We start from the raw sequence: 21,876 nt of genomic DNA on the forward strand, positions 1-21,876 counted from the left end.
GGCTAATTTCCCAAGCTGCCCTACAACCTGCCCTAGACGCCATGGATGCAGTGGCCTGTACCCTGGCCATGGGACTGGTCTTGCGCTGCAGCTCATGGCTGCAGGGATCTGGCATCCCTCCTGAGCTCCAGGCTACTATTAAGGGCCTCTCCTTTGAAGGGCCGTCCCTGTTCTCTGAACAGACTGATCAGCATCTGCACGGCCTTAAAGATACTTCCCCCCCCAAAAAAGATACTTCACACCCCAGCTCCCCAGAGACATTCTCTCCTGGGTAGGAACCCCTCTATGTCTGCACAAAAGGGCATGAGTGGACTTCCCACTGTAGAGGGAGAAATGGGGACAGAAGGAATAATAGGTGCTGTTCCCTCCCTGCCTTGGATCAGAGCCGGGGTCCCTCCAGCAAGCTCTTGGGGCCCTGTTAAGGATTTTGAGGATATGCCTGAGGGACAGCCTACCAGCCTCCTCCTTCCAGTTCCAGGATTGTCTGTTTATTCACCTTCTACCATGCCTGGGAGTCCATTCCCTCAGACCAATGGGTCCTAAAGATGGTGGGGAGGGGATATTCTATCCCTTTCCTTTCACCCACCCATCCCCTTGCCTGTTCCCTCTTTAGGGACCCCCTCTCAGAAGTATCTCTTCTGGGAGGAGGTGCTGCAGCTCCTAAGAGTGGGGACATCCAAAGTGGTCCCCCAAGAGTTCATGGGTTAGGGTTTTTACTCCCGGTACTTCCTGGTTCCCAAGGTAAAAGTGGGGTTTTGACCCATTCTAGACCTCAGGGAACTCAATGCCTCAGTATCCAAGGTCAGGTTCAAGATGGTGACCCTGATGTCCATCATCGCATACCTAAATCCTGGAGATGGGTATGCTGCCCTCGATCTAAAAGACACCTACTTCCATATTTCCATTGCCCCTCACCATAGATGGTTCCTCTGCTTTATGGTTGGCCTGGACCAATGCCAGTTTATGACCCTCCCCATTGGCCTTTCTGCAGCCCCTCAGAGGTTCATGAAGTATATGGCCATAGTTGCTGCCATCCTGAGAAAGCAGGGCGTTCAAGTGTTCCCTTACCTGGACGACTGGCTCATCCAGAGCCCCTCGTTGGATCAGCTGCTGGCCCACATTGCCCTGGTATGAGAACTCTTCTGGGAACTGGGTTTTCTACCGAATGTGGCCAAGTATATCCTGCTCCCCACTCAGGTCATAGAGTTCAGGAAAACTCCGCGTCAGATGGACTCTATCTCAACCTTGGCCTCCCTGCCCAGGTCACGTTTTCTGGCTGTCAGAGAAGCCGTTGTAACCATATGGGTGTTCCTAATGGTCATGTCCATAAACTGCACGCGTCTGCTGGAACACATGGCTGCTTGCATGCCAGGTTTCACATGTGCCCTCTACAGTTGTGTCTGGTGCTGGTGGGGATCTGACAAAGGGTTCTGGGGTCGGCTGATCCCAGTCTAGACTACTGTGCTGTGCCGACAATCAGCTGATCGGCACAGCACAGCGGCCATTTTGATGTAAATGAAGTGGCGATTATTTAAATCGCTGCTTCATTTTGCTATGTCTAGTAAACTCATCTACATGGCTTCGTCAAAGGAGCCATGTAGTCTAGCCATACCCGAAGTGTCCCAGGTTCTGCTCCCTCATGGGGCTGGGTCGGGGATCACTGCAAGATGCACTCATTATTACAAGGGGCTGCTTTTTGTGTTTCTGCCCTTCCCACTGGTATGCAAGGTGCTCCTGCAGGTTCAGGAGTTCAGGGCCTGTCTAATTCTCATTGTGCTCTCATGGCCCAGACAGTATTGGTTCATGTTCCTGCTGAGCCTATGTTATGAGAGGTAGATAGCCCTCCTGTTGGACCCGGATGTGATAATGCAGGACTTTGACAGGCTCTGCCACCTGAACCTGCAGTCCCTGTACCTGATGCCCTGGAAGCTCCATGGCTGAAAACAGCGGATCTGCAGTGCTCGGAGTGGGTGCAGGAGATACTGTTAGGAAGTAGAAAACCTTCCACTAGGACGAACTACTTGACTAAGTGGAAGCATTTCTCTGTCTGGTCTACCCAGAAAGTGGTATCACCTATGAATGTCCAGGTCCTGCTGATCCTGGATTACTTACCGGACCTCAGAATCCAAAGACTATCCTTCTTGACAATTAAGGTGCACCTAGCAGCCATCACAGCATTTCATCTGGGCTCACAGGGCAAGACACTCTTCATGGACCCAGTGGTCTATTGGCTCCTGAAGGGATTGGACAGGCTTTATCCACATCTCTGTCATCTGGTCCCTCAGCAGGACCTTAACCTGGTTCTGACCAGACTCATGGGCCCTCCCTTTGAGCCCCAAGTGACATATTCACTGTCGCACCTTTCCTGAAAAGTGTCTTTCCTGGTGGCTATCACTTCGGCCAGATGTGTATCCGAACTTTAGCGTTTCATTTAGATTGGACAGAGCCCTTCCATAAGTCCCTTCAGCCGTTTATAGCAATTGTGGAATGGTTGAAGGGGCAGCTGGTCTCCGCACAGAGGATTTCTTTGTGGATCACATCCTGTATCAAGGAGTGTTATGAGCTGGCCAGAGTGCTAACTCCTCCCCTCGCAGCTCACTCTACTAGGGCACAGGCCTCCTCTACAACCATTGTGGCTCAGGTCCCTATTCCAGACATTTGTAGGGCTGCCACATGGTCTTCGGTCCACACTTTTGCAAATCATTATGCCTTGGCCCATCAGCCTAGGGAGGACGCAGTCTTGGGTAGGGCTGTCCTCTCTTCAGTTGAAAGTTAGAGAACTCCGATCCTGCCTCCTGGGGTTTTTGCTTTGGAGTCACCTGCATGGAATGGAAATGAGCAATCACTCAGAGAAAACAAGGTTACTTGCCTTTCATAACTGTTGTTCTTCAAGATACAATGCTCATGTCAATTCCAAATCTCACCCACTTCCCCTTCTTCGGATTAGTCTGTTAAGAAGGAACTGAGGGGGTGGAGGGCCAGCAGGGGTATATATTAGCTGAGATAGCGGTTCCATTCCAGGGGGGGTCCCCTGTTGGCTTAACGGATACTGCTAAGGGAAAATCTTCCGACGACACATGCATGCAGCACACGCACACCTACATGGAATGGACACAAGTAGCACATCTTGAAGAACAACACTTACAAAAAGTAATTAACCTTTTTTTTTACACTTCTTTATTTAGTGCCAATATAATTGGTTCTGTCATTCTATTTTATTTAAAATGCTTGTTCCGCTGAAAGATTGAAAAGACTAGCCCTTTTGCCTGTATTTTTAAAAAAGTTTAAAAATCAAATCTGTTCTGCAGAAATTGCATTTGGAGAGACAAAGACAAAACATTTCAAGCACAGTGTTTTTAAAGAAATCACTTCTAATTACATATGCAAGCACATCTGCTTACTATGAAGGTGTAGTTACATAACTGATTATGGTGACAATTGAGTTGTTCTCAGAAATGATTATCCCTCTATCCACTCAAAATGGTCTGTTTTGTTATTTATGAAAAAGAAATTGTAAATACTTTTGCTATTAAGCACAATCTTTTGAAAATTAGAAGTAAATGCAATTGAGAGATAAATCTTAAAACTTAAATCTTAAGGGAAAAAATGAATGAGCATTATGTTTAGCATATTCTGATCTATTTGTCAGGATCCACACAAAACACTAAAAAGAACAATGTTGGATATTGTTACTGTCTATTTGGGAACTTTAGAAATACAGTTTGTATTATTTCCTTAATTGTATAAAATTGCCTTCAAGGCATATTGTTTACCTGACATACTGCATTTGACATACTGTGGGATAAATTTGTACCTGTGACAATTTTTAATCAGGTCATTTTTAATAATTTGTGGCTTATCTGTCCACTGTTTTCTCATGCCAAAATAATATTTCTGAAACAACGATTTTATTGGGAGCTTTATCTCAAAAAGGAGTTGAGGATTAAGCCTCAAATTACCAAATTCATAAGATACTGGTAAACATTATAAAACATACATTGTTTACCTGATAAGTTAAAATGTACCTAAACTAATGATTATATATGACACTTGGACACAATATTAAAAGGGAGTCATTTACATAATAAAATGCAATGATGTCTTCTGAACTATTACAGACAGTTGTGTATAAAGTATAATATATAGTGCTGCAAAGCAATTTAAAATTGTGATTAATTGCACGAATAATCATGCTGTTAAACAATAATAGACTCATTTATTTAAATATTTTTTGATGTTTTCTACATTTTCAGATATTCATTTAATTTATTTTTGAATGAAATGTAGTACATTTCAATTGGCTTTTGTATTCTATTGTTTAACAGTTCAATTAAAATTGTAATTATGATTAAGCTTTTTAGTTAGAAGTAATTTTTTAAATTTAATTGTATGAATTAACTCTGTGATTAAGTGACCATCCTAATTATATATAATAGAAATGTCTATGAAAGGCCCTTATAATAATATTGACTGAATGACAGTAGTTAATTTTAAAGCAAACAGCAAAAGCCGTTGGATCAGTTCAATATTTCAAACTTTCCCAGTGCTCCTTGATGGATTCCAGTGAAAGTGTGAGGATTCTGCTGAAAGGCTAAATGGTTTTCTTACTATGTGTTGTGTATAGAGACTTGATGTCTTTTTCTTTTGTTTTAGAATTACATGTAATGTCTACTATTGTTCTTCTCTTTCATATTTAATTACAGCAATTACTATAGTATGCAGAGGCAAAATTCCCATTGAAATTAAAGCTTTTGAAATCAATGGATAATTCTGTTCCTTCATTAAACTACTATAGCGTTATAACTTAAAAATTGCATAAATGTATTTCAAAGAAAATAAAATCTATGTTCAAGTCTTGAAAACCTATATATAGCCTTTCAGTTTGGAGTAATATTTTAGTGGCAATCTCTCTCTCAGAAAGTTGGAGGCTGTAATAGAAATCTTGTCAGATTCTTATGCAGTCCAACAATGTTAACAACAAAAATGCAGCTGTTCTAAATAAAATGGTAGGTATTTGTTAAGCAGTGTAATTTCTGAGGTCAAGAAGGTAGTATTATTTATATATGAAAATTACTTTAAGAGGTATATTGTTAGTTTTATGTTTTTAGGCAGATTGGCTGTTACTAGGGAAAAGATAGTCTCCAGTTTTGGTAATTTCAACTCTGTAGTAATATATCATGTTCATTATTTATTTGACAGGTCACAATTTCAGAATCACAACAATGTGACTTGTACCAAACTTTATTGCCATTTCATCAATCAGCACAATTGTAGTTATAAGGTTATTTAAGTATTCAAGAGACATAAAGTTATATGAGCAGTATTTCTAGAATACAAAGGCAAAATGAACAACCTGTTCTCCTGTTTCTTTGTAATATGTTTTAACAAATGTAATTTTCTTTCAACAATGAGCGTGCTTAAATCAGTCTTTAAATTTCGTGGATAATCAAATGTCATGCTTGTCTCTGAACAGATAAAGGAGCGTATTCATGTGGTTAGAAATAGTAGCCTTTTGTTTACAGTTGCTAGGGGTCTTTAAAAAAATTACCACTGACAGAGTAATCTTAAATAAATTCTACCACATCAGAACACAGAAGGGTTGCATGTTATCCATTACACTGGATGGTCACATTAGCAGAACCTCTCTTCACTTTTGTCTAATAGATATACTTGAGAAAAAGGAGATACTGGCTTTTAAACAACAGTGGTTAGCACAAGGATAGAAAGGAGTGAGGCAGACCAGCCATATACTCCCCCATCTCATGACCCACCTTTTAAAAAAATATTTCAGAATGGACCTTCCCCAACCCCAAAAAAGTTTTTTCCAGTTTAAGTCCTGAAAATGAATTAGTTAGAGTGGAGAGTGAGATGTCTTCATTTTTTCTTAGCAGTCAAGACTACAGATTGGGTCAAGTGGTTTAAAACTAATACTAATAGTTTGCTGTTTTTAACATCTTCCCACCTTTGCTCCCTTTTCATTATTTTTGTCCTCCTCCTGGCTCCTCCCCACCCTCCTAAAATACTCCAGAGCACCAAATAGGTGAAGGATACAGATTCAATTTTCAACCTAATCTCCACCTCTTTATCCTTCATTTGTGAGCTCAGGATTGGGTCTGTTGTAAGGCTACTGCAAATAAGTAATCTTTTCATTATTTTATTCTGGTATTCTTTATTTTCCTCATACATTTAAACTAAGTTGCATAAGTATTTACATGTGAGAGCATGTATAAATTCAAAATTACGTTGTTCATGCCAGTATCCAATTTGTGTGTGTGTGTGTAGTTTCTATAATTACTTACTCAGCTTTGATATGTGCACATGATTCTGCAGCTACACAATTCATTTTGATATGTGCACATGATTCTGCAGCTACACAATTCATTTTTTCCAAGATGGCACAAAATTCAATATTTTTGCTATGGAATTTGCCGTATTACCATTTTCCTGTAGTTTTGCCTTGCTCATGCAGGCCTGCAGCTGCTGTTCTCTGTTTGGCCTTCCTCACAATGTTGAGTTAATAACTGGTGCATGCTCTTTGTATGTTCTGTGGAGACAGTGTGAGAGACTGGCTTCTATCCAGGATGAATGAGAAGCAGAAGTGAATGTCGAAAGGAGAACAGCATAGAAGTCCTATTCTTAAGTAGCTGAGGAGATGAGTTTGTAATAACAGCCACGAGGCTCACTTTCCCCCATTTCTCCCAAGCACACAGGGAGGAAAGAAGAGTCAAGGCCCAGTATGTAGAGTCAGGCTTCTGGGATAACACAGTGAAAAAATATGCTCAAACATACTTATGAATTAATTTTACATCAGTGAATATTTTTAACTATGAGCCATAATTGTCTGTGTTTTGTGTGAGAAATGAGAATGGATAGTATTGCATGTCAGTAGACTAAATTAATGTTGCCATGGAAAGTAGGGAATGGAATACAGAGGCTACTGCTGCAGAATTTGATCCCATTGTACTTCTGAGTACCCAAGGACCTGTGTGTGTGTGTGTGTATGTGTATGTATATGGGTATTGGATGCATTGTCAGAACTGCCTGAAAGTGTGTTGTCCACTAAGCTAGTCTATTGAGGAAATGGGCCCTAATGCTAATACAATTTGTTAAAGTGCTAAAGTAGTGGTTCACTAGTGGTCCACAACAGTCTTGCACGTGGGCTGCGGGGAGCCTGCGTTAGCACTCCCACCCCCATCCGCCCATGAGGCTGGAGTGCCAGGATAGGCTTCCCACTTTGTGTGGGGGAGTGAGACTGTGAGACAGATCTGGCTGGCAGGGTCAGTAAGTGGCTTCATGCACTGCTACTCCTCCCCCCAACTAGAGGAATGGCAGCGCAGGAAACTGCTCACCCGAAGGCTTTCCCTGCTGCTTCCATTGGCCAGAATCACAGACCCCACACTCCTCCATCCTGCTCCTGCTCCCTTCCTTCTACCGATACTCCGCTCCTGCACCTTACTTCCTGATGAGATCCCCCACCCTTGCCTGCACCATTTTGTCCTCATGGGTACTTGGCTTGTGGTCCACAGAAAGGTCTGCATTGAACAAGGTGGGCCGCAGGCCAAAAAGTTTGAGAACCACTGTGCTAGAGGCATATGAAGAAGAATGTGCCTTTATCTGTGAAACCATAAAAAGCATCATTGGGGTTGACTGTGAAATCCTATGTGCATGGATGTACAAGAGATTTACATGGATAGCTCTGTTAGTGTTAACAAGTTTTATACTTAACCCACGTCTTGCTCCGTGGAAGAATATCCCCCTTTTGTATACTTAACTAGCTGGCACAGTGGAATTGCATTAAAAATACTGTTAATCCCCTAAGCTCAATTTTCTGGCTTTTATTGGTGCATTTACATAGTTTTAACAAATGTTTAGTTGTCCAATTTCATTGTAGATTGTTTAATATTCTAGCAATGCATTGAGGCAGGTATTTGTTTAAATGCAGCTGACTTTGATTTTTGTTGTTTTCTGCTTTATTCAATAGGGTGGGCTGAGTGCCCAGGCTTTTGTTCGAATTGAGATACAGGACATTAATGATAATCAACCTATTTTCAACCCACCCAGCTATGTGACAAGCATCAGTAGTCAAACACACCCAGGAACAGAGATCATCAATGTCATTGCCACAGACAGGGATTCAGGGATATATGGAGTTGTGACATATGAGCTGGTTCCAGGAGAATTTTCTTCCCTTTTCACAGTGGATACTACTTCAGGTACAGTATACATGTGAGAGCCAGAAATTGTAAGAAAATCTAACACACTCTGTCACATTTTTCTTTGAAGTTTGATTTCCTTATTTAGACTCAAGTCATAAAATCAGGTGTTAGACCCTGTGCCATATGTGGAAGATATTTTTGGCTTGTTTGTATTGTATATTTTTTTGGTTTATTTTTTGTTGGTTTGTGTTGTGAGCAAATGTTAAGTGAGCTTTACATCTGCTGGAATAAATAGAGCTCTAGAATGTGAGTCATAGCAGCTGATGTAATTTTTTTTAGCATTTTAAATTGGAAATTACAGGTTGGACTTCCCTGGTCTGGTACCCTTGGGACCTTACTGGTCCCAGATGAGGAATTTTGCAGGCCCAGGTGAGGTCATTTCTGGCTCCCCTGTGACCAGCCTTGTTCCCCCCACCCTAGCCTGCCCAGTAAGCCCTACCTACTGGGCTTTCTGGCTCCTCCCCCCGACACAGCTGGGCCACGCGCCAGGCTTCCAGTCCTGCTGCATCATGCTGTACTTCCCTCCCACGCACGCAGGGAGCCATGCTCCGCCTATCCTCCCCTCCCTCACCCCATGGTGAGACTCTCTGATCCTGGAACATCACCATGGATGTTGCCAAACTAGAGTGTCCCGGTTTATAGAGGTGCAACCTGTGATGCATTTCTGCCATGCTTACGATATACACTTCATACATTATGTTAATGCTTAAGATAATAAAGATTTATCTCGAGTGATTTTTACTGAGACACAGTCTCTCACTGCACCAACAAGGAGCCCTCTTATCCAGCCTTCTGCTCCCTCCATCTATCAAATAAGACCCTTCCTCATAGCCTTTCAAGGTATGCCACAACACATTTCCCTGCATACTGACAGTCTTTGTTACCCACTAATTGCTCTCACTTTTAATTCCATGTCTTGGCTTGAACTCAGCTGTCAGCTTCGTGAGTGTCCTTTCCTGCTCCTTACTTCTTGACCTGACAGTCTCCCCCATTCTAGCTTGAGGGAATAGTTTGAAACCCACATCTGGGGGCCTTGAATCATATTTGTAGTGAAAGCAAAGGCAAGAGGACATTCTTGATAGGGTGAATGCAAGTCAGGATTAATTATTTCTAAGACACTTTAAATATACCTTGCCTTCATAGAACTCACTCTTTTACCACTGCCAAAACAGCAATCCCTCATGGTTTTTAGGGTTTGTTTGTTTGGGGGGGGAGGGGTTGGTAACCCTGGCAAATTCTCCAGTGCCTAATGTATTAAACACTAGGAGCTCTAACCATTGCCCTAAGTATACTGATCTTTCAATATTTGCTTGTAATATTTGGGAACTAAACCAGTAGTGTACAGTTCAACTTGAAATTTAGTGTACGTATCCTTCCAGGAATGCATCCTGATCATCAATATTATATCTTGATTGACTGCCATTTAAGATTAGTTAACTTAGACATAGGGGATTATTTCATATGTTTTAATAATTTTGTTAGGGTGTGTGTGTGTGTTAGCTGTTTGGCATGGAAATCATCATAAGGAAATACTCTGTTCTCCCAAAATAATGCCTATTTGCATCCTGTGACATAACACCTAAAATATTCTGATGAACAGAAGAAACTAATCTTTTTAGGATGTTGGCCCATTTATCTTGGCTATTTCATAATTTACTTTAACTGTGGACCTTAACTGCTTGTCAAATCAGTCCCTCCTGGGGCATTATGGATGCCAAAAATATGTAGGTCAATCAATAATCAGGGAACTAGATCTCTATAATCATTTAACTGATTGTTTCAAAACTGCATCAGTGGCCTTGTCAGAGAGAGCCCCTGTAGGTTACTCAAGAAGAAATAGCTTTGTAATACTCCTTTCTCAAAGGCTTCTTCTCCCTTCAATTGTGGCCCGTTATCCTGATTTTTCCAGTTTGGATGCTTTGTATAAAGTAAATGTCATTTTTAAACATGAGGAACACCTATGTCATCAGTATCTTGTGGAACTATAATGATATTTTATCAAACAGAGACCAAAATTTTAATGAAATAACCTGAGGTCGTTATTGCTGGCACTTATAAATGAAAAACCATTTGTGTTGAAGACACTATTTCCTACCTTATAGCACTTGACATCTAATTGCATTTAATCAGACCTCATGATATCTGGCTGTTTTATTTTAATCTATTAATATTAATGCCGATGTGTCATTTTTGGTTAAAAAAAGTGGGGGGAACACATGGTGTATATATGCTTTTTTTCCTTTTGCCTTCTTTCTGTCCACCTGAAGCAGTGTGTAGAATTACAGGAAAGCAGAAACTGTTTTTAGACTATTGATGATAAGTGACAAGAGCCCCTGAGATTGTTACACCACTTCCCAGAAATTCTGTGATCTTCTTGTGTTAAGTAGCTATGGAAGTTGATTGCTAGTACGAATCTGAAGCAAATTCTGTGGCTTGCTCTATGACAGCACAAAGACTGAGTTCCTTCTCTTCCTCATTTTCTAAGAGGTGGGAAAATGACCAGATGCACTTAGCATTTTACTTTTTTGTAAGAATCTCTCCTCTGCTTCCGATATTGGAGGGAGACCTAGTGTCATGGGGAGAAGATCTATAGAGACTGTCACAAATAGAACTTGTGTAGTGGGAATGGGGAGGAGATGCAAACTTGTACAATTTCTCCTCTCCCATGAGCTATTTGAAAACATACTTAAAGGAGGTCATTTTTCTAGCTTTCACTGTGGACTTTCCCTTGAAGTCACTATTTTTGGCTTGTAAATCATACAATATTGTGGATTTTTAACATGGCAAGTCCCATCTCATTTTGATTTTTTTTCACTTTGCAAAGAAGGGATTAAGGAGATGACAAAGTTGTATGGGTATTTTAATGGTTGGGGTTGAAGCTTCTTGTGTATTTATTTTACTAATCAATTTCTTAATTTCTAAGTGATAACTGCAATTGTTGGAAATGTGTTCATGGATCAGGCAAGACAGTTAACTGTCTCTCTCAGATTTATTTTGTTAGTCCTTAAGTAGTTTTGTTTTCTTTGATATGTACGTGAGACAGACAATGGCATTTTCAGTTGTAGGAAAAGATATTACTAAATCCAAATTTTTTACTATCTGAGAATTATGGTAGTATAACAAAACTCATGTACCAGAAGAAGCTGTTCTCCAGGCCAAATGAGATTTTTATTGTACAGTGTACATAATGTGTTTGCTCCTGAGTTGAGCTAAGCTACAATAACACACGATCTCGAATTGCTATATTCAGGATTTATTGCACTTGCCAAAAAATAAATTTTTCTTTCTATTTTCTGAAAAAAATAATGGATAAGGGAATTACAAAATCTCTGCTTACTGAATATCACTTCCTGCCAACTATGGCTTTGCTAAGGAAACTATATCATTGTATTACCAAAACCATGTTTCACACAGTAAGCAAAGTATGTTCACAGTGTAAGAAATCTTCATGATCTATTGTTCATAGCAATTGACCAGAAATTGAATCAAGTTGGGCCTGATGCATAACCTGTTGAAGTCAATTGGAAAACAACATTTATTTCATTGGGCTCTGATTCAGGTTCACTGTGTGGTTTTTCTATATCAGATGGAACAAGAGTTTTTCATTAGGCATTCACATACAGGCAGTCCCTGGGTTATGTGGATCCGACTTATGTCGGATTCCTACTTACGAACGGGGTGAGGGAACCCCGCACTAGCTGTGTACCCCCCCAGCAGACCGCCAAGACGCGCCGCGGCGGTCCCGCCGCCCGTGTCCTCCATGGTGAGAAAAGCCGCTCCGCGTCTCCCTGGTCTGCTGGGGGGGGGGCGCAGCTAGTGCGCCCCCCTTCCCCCAGCAGACCACGCTTTTCTTGCCGACGCCTGGGGTAGAGCAGCTGGGGGGCTGCCAGGTTGGTCCCACAGCGCCGAGGTGGGGCGCTGTTGGACCAACCCAGCAGCACCCCAGCTGCTCTGCCCCAGGCGTCCCCAAGTCAGCCGCTGCTGATCAGTTTCAGCAACGGCTGACTTGGGGACACCCGGGGCAGAGCAGCTCTGCCTCGGGCTTCCTGTATCAGCCGCTGGTCAGTTTCAGCAGCGGCTGACTTGGGAACACCTGGGGCAGAGCAGCTGGGGTGCTGCCGGATTGGTCCAGTAGCACCAAGGAGCGGCACTGCGGGACCAACCCAGCAGCACCCCAGCTGCTCTGCCCCAGGCGTGTTCGATTCAGCTGCTGCTGGTCAGTTTCAACAGCGGCTGAATCTGGATGCCAGTTCCGACTTACATACAAATTCAACTTAAGAACAAACCTACAGTCCCTATCTTGTACGTAACCCGGGGACTGCCCGTATACATATTCCAGTTAGGGATGTTAAATTGCGGGTAATTTGATTAATCAAGAGGGTGTCTCGACATTTGAAGTGTAGAAACAGCCCGATTTTTACTCTCTCCATGACCGCTTTTACACTTAGCATTTGCTTTTACAGTTCTTAGGTCGTTCATTGTTAGTTTTCAAGACTTCTTTGAGTAATTTAATTAAATGGTTATCCATTCATTCAAGTATTTGTAATAACAAACAAGAGGGTATTTCACTGGTTTCCATGAACTGAACACCTGAACTCAGTCACATACTAAACCCTTTTATCTAGTGTTATCTAATTACAGGAATGTACATAATATAAATATAATTTATGGGGCTTGTTTAATGTAAATGTAATATAATAGAAAACAACAATATATAGCTAGGTGGAAAAATACAATTAACATCTCTTTTAATATCTGCTATCACAAGTGAATTGGCCTGAATATTTACTACAGGTTGAACCTCCCTAGTCTGGCATTGTCAGCACCTGATCAGTCCAGAACAAGAGAATTTGCCAGACCAGGGAAGGTCTCCTGCCATTGGCCCTCAAGTTCATAACCCGCTGCTGGCAGGCTGCCTCAAGTTCATCACCCGCTCCTGCCTCACCCTCACCGTCACCCCCAGTCTGGCTCGGCTGCTTGCCCAGCTACTGCTGGCTCCCTAGGTGGCATGGGCTCTGGCTCCTGCAGCAGGCCTCTGGTCTTGTGTAGCCAAGAGCTCCGACCCTGGCCCCGCGCAGCTGTGGGAAGCTGCAGGGCCCTGATCCCGGCCCCATACAGCCCCAACCCCACACAGTCCCGGTCCCAGCCCCAGCCCCAGCCCTAGCCCCAGCCCCAGACAGCAGGGGAAAGCTAAGGGAAGCTGCAGGGCTCTGACCTTGGCCCCGTGCAGCCCCATCCCTGGCTCTGCACCACCAGGGGAAGCTGTGAGGCTCCAGCCCCATGCTTCCATGGGGTTCCGGCCTCGGTCCTGTACTCACAGAGGCTGCTGCAGGGCTCTGGCCCCTGTCCTGTGCTGTTCCCATCTGGGCTGCTGACCCTGATGCCTAGCCCAGCTGGCCCCTCCTGTCTCTCAGCTCCTGTGCTCTCCGGTCCAGGAGCATCCATGGTTCTGCCAGAATAGGGATGTTGCTGGACCAGAGAGTGCTGGATTTTGGAAGTACAACATGTACTACAGTTAACTTGTATTCACACAGAAGTGAATTGGCCGGTGGCTTTGGCCTGAGCTGGTCTGTCAGCATCACAGATGTCTGGTATGTTTATAGGCATGGCTGAACAGGCAATTAAAAGCTGTCGACTTTAAGGGTGTGTCTAAACTACATGGCTCCGTCGATGGAGCCATGTAGATTAGGCTGATCAGCAGAGGGAAATGAAGCTGCGATTTAAATAATCGTGGCTTCATTTAAATTTAAATGGCTGCCGCGCTCTGCCAACCAGCTGATGATCAGCTGTTTGTTGGCAGATCCGGGCAGTCTGGACGTGCCACTGTCGACAAGGAAGCCTTTGTCGACTGGCGCAGGTAAACCTTGTTTCACAGAGCGCGGCAGCCAGTGTACAGTCTTTGCCCTCCGAATCGCAACAACGACACTCACCTCCACCACTTCCACAAAGTCCTACGATCCAGCCGGAACAGTCAGACTAAAGAAGGACAGTTGTCCAAAGCAGAAGATCCTCAGCCAGATACATCGCCAACGGACCACTCATCATCTTCACCAGATGAGGCGGTAATCCAAGGTGATGTCTCTCTGCCCGATGACCTGAAACAATTTTAGGATCTTTTTAAACGCATTCTGGAGAGCCAAGAGGTGCAGGTAGGGGAGATTCAGCCAAAACAACATAGTCTGTTGAAAAATCTACATCCGCAGCACCTGGGTAGGATCGCGCTCCCTATAGATGAGGTCATCATGGAGGCTGCGGAAGAGATCTGGCAGACTCCATCATCTGCATCACCAATGAGCAAAAGGGCTGATAAAAAAGTACTTTGTGCCCTCGAAAGGGTTGGAGTTCCTGTTCAATCACCCCTAGCTTAATTCAGTGGTGGTCGATGCGGCCCAACACAGGACCAAAGCGCTGCAATACAGGAACATCCTCCCTGACGGAGATAACAAAAAACTAGACATCTATAGAAAAGTATATTCGTCATACACGTTGTTGCATATCACAAATTATGCTGCCCTTCTTTCAAACCATAATTTTGACAATTATTCAAAGTTGGCGGACCTTATGCAACACCTTCCGTAGGCTAAAAGACCACTTTTATAATCGGTGGTACAGGAAGGATACGCCTCATGTAGAGCTTCACTCCAGATCGCCCTGGATGTAGCAGATACGACTGAAGGCACCACTGCTACAGGGATTCCCATGAGGAGAATACTCATGGCTGTTGTCTACGGGAGTTCCTATATAGCTCCAGAATAAAGTAGAAAATCTCCCATTTGACAAGCAGAAACTTTTTGCCACCAAGACAGATGAGGTCCTTCATTCAGGAAAGGATTCTCGTATGATTCTTTGCACGCTGGGGATGTATACGCCTCCCTATAGGCGTAAACAATGTTATACCTATCAAAAGAGGTGCGATTATTCATTCCATAGACAACATCGCACCTTTGACCAGCTGCGGTTCAGACAGTGACCACAGTGAAAGCGCCCCCAGCCCACCCGCTCGTCCAACCAGCCTTCCTCAAAGCAGCAGATTAGACTGCTTCATCAAGGATGCGCACATACCTTCTGTTGTCAGCACAGAGTGCAACGCACCCTTTCTCTTTCACTATCGCTGAAGACCACGCTAGCACCAGTGGGCCAGCATCATCTCGGACCGATGGGTCTTAGAAATCATAGCATCCAGTCTTATCATCCTGTTCACTTCCATTCCTCCAACTACCCCACCCACCCTGTCCCTCTTTAGGGACCCCTCTCATGAGGACCTGTTGAAACAGGAGATCCATCATCTTCTCGCCATTGGAGCCATAGAGAGAGTACCCCACAAGTTCCGGGGAAAAGGGTTTTATTCTCAATATTTCCTCACTACCAAAAAAACCCAGAGGATGGAGACCTATTCTTGAACTACGAAAGCTAAACTGATACCCTTGGAAACAACGTTTCAACATGGTAACCCTAACCATTATTATACCGTCGCTGAACAAGAGAGATTGGTTCGCGGTCCTCTACTTACAGGACACTTATTTCCACATTGCAATATGTGTGGCACACAGACGATTTCCTCAATTTGTAGTAGGAGACGAGCACTTCCAGTACAGGGTGCTTCTTTTCGGTCTCACATCTGCCCCTAGGGTGTTTTCCAAAACCCTAGCAGTAGCTGCAGCCCACCTTCGCAGAGTAAGTGTTATGATTTTTCCCTGTCTAGATGATTGCCTTATCAGAGGTCGCACATGTTCAGAGATACGCCAAATGGTAGCAGTAATGAGACAGACTTTCGAGTCCCTCAGACTCATCATAAATGTGCAAAAATCTTCAGTAGAGCCAGCTCAGACTCTGAATTTCATAGGGGCACAACTCAACTCGATCTCAGCACATGCATACTTACCTGTTGAACAATTCAAGGCAATCCTTGAATTAATAAACACCCTGCTGCGTGCGTCAACTCTTCCTGCATACTTTTCTCAACAATTAATGGGTCACATGGCAGCTACCACCTTCGTGGTTCAGCATGCAAGGTTACATTTTCGTTGACTCCAGCATTGGCTGGCATCCGTTTACATCCCAGCAAAACACAGCATGCACAAACTGGTAGTTCTACCGCAACATGTCCGAAGGTCCCTCCATTGGTGGACTGAGCCAGAAAATCTCATGGCAGGTATCCCTTTCCACCGTTCTCAACTGTCAAAGCAGATAACTACAGATGCTTCCCTCACCAGTTGGGGTGCTCACATGGGCAATTTAACAGTTCAGGGGTGCTGGTCCGAAGCAGAAATGTTGCTCTACTTCAACATCCTCAAGCTCAGAGCAATTCTTCACGCCTGCAGACATTTCAGATCCCACATAATAGGGACAATGACCAGGGTGCTCACAGACAACGTCGCAACAATGTACTATGTCAACAGGCAATGGGGGGTTTGGTCTCGATCCCTCTGTGCGGAGGCGGTCCGCTTATGGGACGGGTGCATCCTCAACGACATTGTACTCACAGCTTTGTACTTACCTGGTGCCAATAATGCCATTGCGGATTCCTTCAGCAGACATTTCCCTCGCGACCACGAGTGGGAGATCCGGACCAATATTCTTCACCGCATCTTCCGTCGTTGGGGGTTTCCTCTGATAGACCTATTTACAACTCTCAGCAATGCGAAATGCCTGAAGTATTGCTCCAGAGCAGGAATCGGCCATCAGTCCATGGGAGACGCCTTTCTCTTTCATTGGGGAACGTCCTTACTCTTCGCCTTTCCACCGGTTGTCCTTGTACCCAGGGTCCTAGAGAAAATCGACATGGACGCATCCCGGGTGATTCTTATAGCACCTTCCTGGGCTCAACAGCCATGGTATCCAATATTTCACCAAATGTCCGTACAACCATCATACCGTCTTCCCCCCCACTACCAGACCTGCTCACTCAAGAGATCGGCTCTCTGCTTCATCCAAGACCCGAAATCCTGCACCTGACTGCTTGGCTACTAGTTGGTTCCGGGCATCTGAAAACCTCTGTTCAAAGCAAGTTAAACCCGTCCTACTGCATATCAGGAAGGATTCCATGCGAGCCACTTACCTGACTAAGTGGACTAGATTTAAAGCATAGTGTAATATAGACCTACACGCTTCACCTTTACATCGTATATTCAATTATATCCTGCATCTGCAACAAGCAGGGCTCTCCATAGCCTCCTTGAGGGTACATTTAGTGGCAATCAATGCATTCCATCACATCGTGGAAGGTGGGTCATTATTTTCCCATAACCAAGAGGTTTTTGAAGGGGCTCACAAATCTTAACCCACCATGAAGGCCCCCACCGCACTCTTAGAATCTGGACTTAGTGCTGGACACCCCAACATGTCCTCCATTTAACCCGATGGCTACAACGTCACTGCACTTACTTACAATCAAGTTCCTCTTTTTATTAGCCATGTCGGCACAGAGTTAGCCAACTTTCACATCAACATCAACGAGCCAATTGTTCTTCCTTCCTTTTATCCCAAACTTCATACTTTGTCGTGGGAAGCAATCCTCCATACACTGGCCATACGCTGAGCCCTTGCTTTTTACATCAACAGGACGCGAGGCTTTCGCAAGACAGACGGTCTGATAATATCACTTGCGGATCGTTGCAGGGGCCAGGCCTTATCCTCCCAACATATTGTGAAGCTCATAATTTCTTGTATTACTACCTGTTATTCCATCTGCAATAAGAAGCGTCCATCTCAACCTGAAGCCTGTTTGACAAGAACATTGGCTACATTTACAGCTTTTCTAAGAAGAGTCCCATTCCATGACATTTGCCGAGCAGCGACATGGTCCTCCAATGTCACCTTCATGAAGCATTATGCAATCATACATCAATTTGCTTCCGACTCCTCGGCTATAGCAGTACTTCCACTGTATCAGAAGCCTTGATTCCATAGCTCACTTTCTGGACTGGGGTACTGCTCCATAGTCACCAACAGTGAAGCACCCACGGGGACCACTCAAAGAAGAAGAAGAAGTTACTCACCTTTGTCCAGTAAGGATGGTTCTTCGAGATGTGTCCCCATGGATGCTCCATGACTCTCCTTCCTCCCCGCTCTGGAATCTTGGTTTTCTCTTTTTCTCATTATAGATGATCAAGCGTGTGAGAGGAACTGGCAGGAGCCGGACCGCGCACAATGGACAAAGGGCGCAAACGGCGCGAGATGCTGACCGCGCATGCGTAGTCTGGCTGAGCATGGCTATTGCAAGTCTCCCATCTGCGGCACCAGGACGAGCCTGACACCAACAGTGGAGCACCCATGGGGACACATCTTGAAGAACCATCATTACTGCATGAAGATGAGTAACTTCTTTTCAAGAAAAGAGAAACTTGTCTATCTCACCAACAGAAGTTGGTCCAATAAAAGATATTGCCTTACTCGTGTTGTCTTTCTAATATCCTGGCACTAACAGACTACAACTACATTCTACATATAAGACCTAGATCAAGAAAGCTAAATAAAAGCACACAGTCAAAAATTTGCATTCTTTTGTATTCTCAACGTAAGCTAATCTTCATCTTCTTTGGATTTTTAAGTTTTACCAGAACTACTTTCACTGTTTTTGGGAGTCTTATTGTTTATTTCAGTAGGTTGAAAAATTGGATTTTTTTGTGGGAAAATGCTCATTTTTTTCACAAAAAAAGAGAAGAACCTGTGAGAATATTGAAATAAAATAGCTACATTTACCTAAGTCCACAGATGTGTACTTCACTCCCTCATTCTCGTCTGTGATTTGAACTCCTTGCTATTGACAACCTCCCTCTGACTGAGCTACATGGTGAATCATGTGAGTAACATTGCTCTGGTGCATCATGGGAGAAGTCCAGCCAAACAGCTGGTTCAAAAAAAAAGAATAAAGGCATGAAGCACTTGAACTACAACTACCATGAATTTCTGCACTATCTTAGGCAAATACAGTTTAATGTTGAATGGACTCAAAGTGAAACATTGAGATTTAGTTCCTCACACCAGAATAAAATTTGTCAACTAGAGAGTGTCAAAAATTTTGTTTCAGTTAAAAATATGTAAGTGGATTATTCTGACATTTTTAATTGGATTTTTTTTTTTTTTTGGTAAAATGTCAGAATATGAAAAATTGCTGTGGGAAAGAAATTCTGAGTTTTGCTTATTACAAGTACTAATTATTACATAGTGTTTAGTATGTGCCAGATTGTAGACATCAAAGTAAAAGTAGGGTGTGTACTTCTTTTAAAGAAAGTAGAGCTTTTTATGACTGGTAATGATATTTTCATACTATAATTTATTATAGGAAAGATTAGTTCACTTAATTTTAAACTACTCCTGGCACTTTATATGGTATGCAATAAAGTAAAATTGCTACACACATGAAGGGGTTCAGTTGAGTAAAAACAGATTTAAAATTAGGAATGATTTATTTTGGAATGTTCTAAGGCCACTTTTTTTTTTTTACTACAACCCCTTCAATGTTGCTTTCTTCTATTTTGCATAAGTAATTGATAGCGTATGTACAACACTGAAAAATCCAGGGACTGAGTGTGACAGTAAGTTAGCACGTTAGGTCACAAAGGAAGAATGGGTGGGTGGCCTCCATCTAGTCATTAATGGTTAGTTACCTCCATCACAAAACTGCCACAAAATGTCATACAACTGAACTTGATTATCAGTCTCAGCTATAGAGAAGACTAAGACTGGGAACAGTAAAGAACACGGGATTAGACTGTAGGATCAGAATGGTTTGCAGAATAGCCTGAAAAAATACACTGTGCCAGCCCTCGTGCATGATTTGCTGAAGATTCTGTAGTGCAGTGATGGGGTGTCAAGTGTATTTGTAATGCATTGAACTACAACACACTACAAACTGTTCTACAAAATATCTTGAAATGCACTGGGTGTTACCTATGAATTACACAGTTTTACCAGATGGCAGATGCAGCAGCCATTCCATTGCCACAGCTGTTTGTTCTGCAAGAAGCCGCTCATGTGGCCTGACTCAGCAAAAAGAAGAAAAAGTATATCATCAGAAACTGCTTGTACAAAAAATGTAAAATATACATGCCCTTAGCAAGTGCAAAATATCATCATTCAGCATGCTTCTCCCATATAATATATGAAATAATATAGGCAATTAGACTATAATCCAAGTATTACATAAACAACCAGCAAGTTTTGCTTTTTTCTCTCTTTTAGTCGGGTGGTATTGGTCTTATCCTCCTAGTCAATGGGTACAGAGATGGAGCAAAATTGCACATTAACTCGTGCTCCAGAGCCAATTTTATAGATCTAAGGTATCCTAAAGAGTGGTTTCCAGTTTTCAGCATTTTATGAATGGCTGACTGGCATTCTTTCATGATATTGGACTGTCACAGAGGAGAATAGTGGGCATCAGAGCAGGATTGGGCTTCTGCTTCAGTGTCTGTCTCTGTGCCTCTCTTTGTAGAGCATCTTGAACAAAATATAGTCTCTAGTTGCCATGGCAGTGGAATTTTTGTCAGGTTTAGTGCTGAGAGCTATTTTAGCATCTGCAAGCCTGACAGTTCACAAAGCTCTTTTAATGAAAACATTGTTGATTTAAACAGAAATGCTTTTGGAGAAATGCAATAAGTTAAGCAATCAGAAAGCACTGACCATGTCTAATGTCTTGCTGACCAGGTGAAATGATTTTGCAGTCCAGGAGCCATGGCAGTAAGCTTGAAAGTCTCTGCTCTTGTTTTTGAAAATGTACATGACTGTTTCCTTGCCATAGGAATACATAGGAGAGCAGTGTTTCCATCTAGGAGATTTGCAGTTCATCATAAGCCTGGATTCCAGCATACTCCATTATCCTGTGCTTTGAGTACTTTTGGTTGCCTGTTCAAGACTTGTTTAGAAGTTTGTTCCCTAATTTTTTTTCCATATTGAGAACAACCTCTGAATGACTTCTGTGTTATAGTTCTGTTCCCTTTAATCTATCTCCAGGAGACTGTATATTGTGTCTCTTCTGCAACATGCTGCATTATTGTGCCTCACTAAATGGCTGCTGTTCTTGCTGGCACAATCAGACATCTTTAAAAATGCAAAGGTGCACAATGGAGAAAACAGTAATAAACAGCTACATATTATTTATGAATGTATTTATTTTTACTGATGTAGCACCTAGGACCAAATCACAAGTATTGCCTCATTATGCTTACATATACATAATACAAAGACAGTTCCTGCCTCAGAAAGTATGATATGATACTGATTGTCATGATGAGCAGATGTTTCTGCATTCTGGCTGCCTACCTCTTGTCAAATATTTTATAGGCATCATGACAAAGGAGAGTTTTATGGAACTATATAGTACACAAGAAGGAAAATAATCCATATATCTTCAGTATTGCCAACCAGTGTTCCCTCTAATTTTTCCCACACCTGAGCAGAATTAATTTTATGTGCATCAATATGGAGGTTATGTGTGAGGGGCAAGGGGTTCTGACTGTAGGAGGGGACTCATACCTGGAGCACAGGGTTGGGGTAGAGGAGTGTGAAGGCTCCAGTTGAGGAGTGCAGGCTCTGGGGTGAGTCTGGGGATAAAGGTCTCCGGGTTGGGACAGAGGATAGGGATGCAAGGGCTCTGTCTGGGAGGTGTTGGGCTGAGAATGAAGGGTTCAATGTGCAGGTTATCCCAGGAAAAGGACTGTCC

At 43.0% G+C, this 21,876-nt stretch overlaps 1 protein-coding gene across 1 annotated transcript in view; it reads left to right on the plus strand.

Annotated features, from left to right (window-relative positions):
* Positions 1–21,876, plus strand: part of DCHS2 (dachsous cadherin-related 2) — a 199,798-nt gene that overhangs the window by 82,522 nt on the left and 95,400 nt on the right. Inside the window, exon 3 of the mRNA XM_025185469.3 lies at positions 7,982–8,213. Coding sequence (XP_025041254.3) covers positions 7,982–8,213 — 232 coding nt within the window. The remainder of the gene's footprint in view (positions 1–7,981; positions 8,214–21,876) is intronic.

This window comes from Pelodiscus sinensis, chromosome 4 (genome assembly GCF_052426305.1).
Source record: "Pelodiscus sinensis isolate ZL-2025 chromosome 4, ASM5242630v1, whole genome shotgun sequence".
Lineage (NCBI taxonomy): Eukaryota > Metazoa > Chordata > Testudines > Trionychidae > Pelodiscus > Pelodiscus sinensis.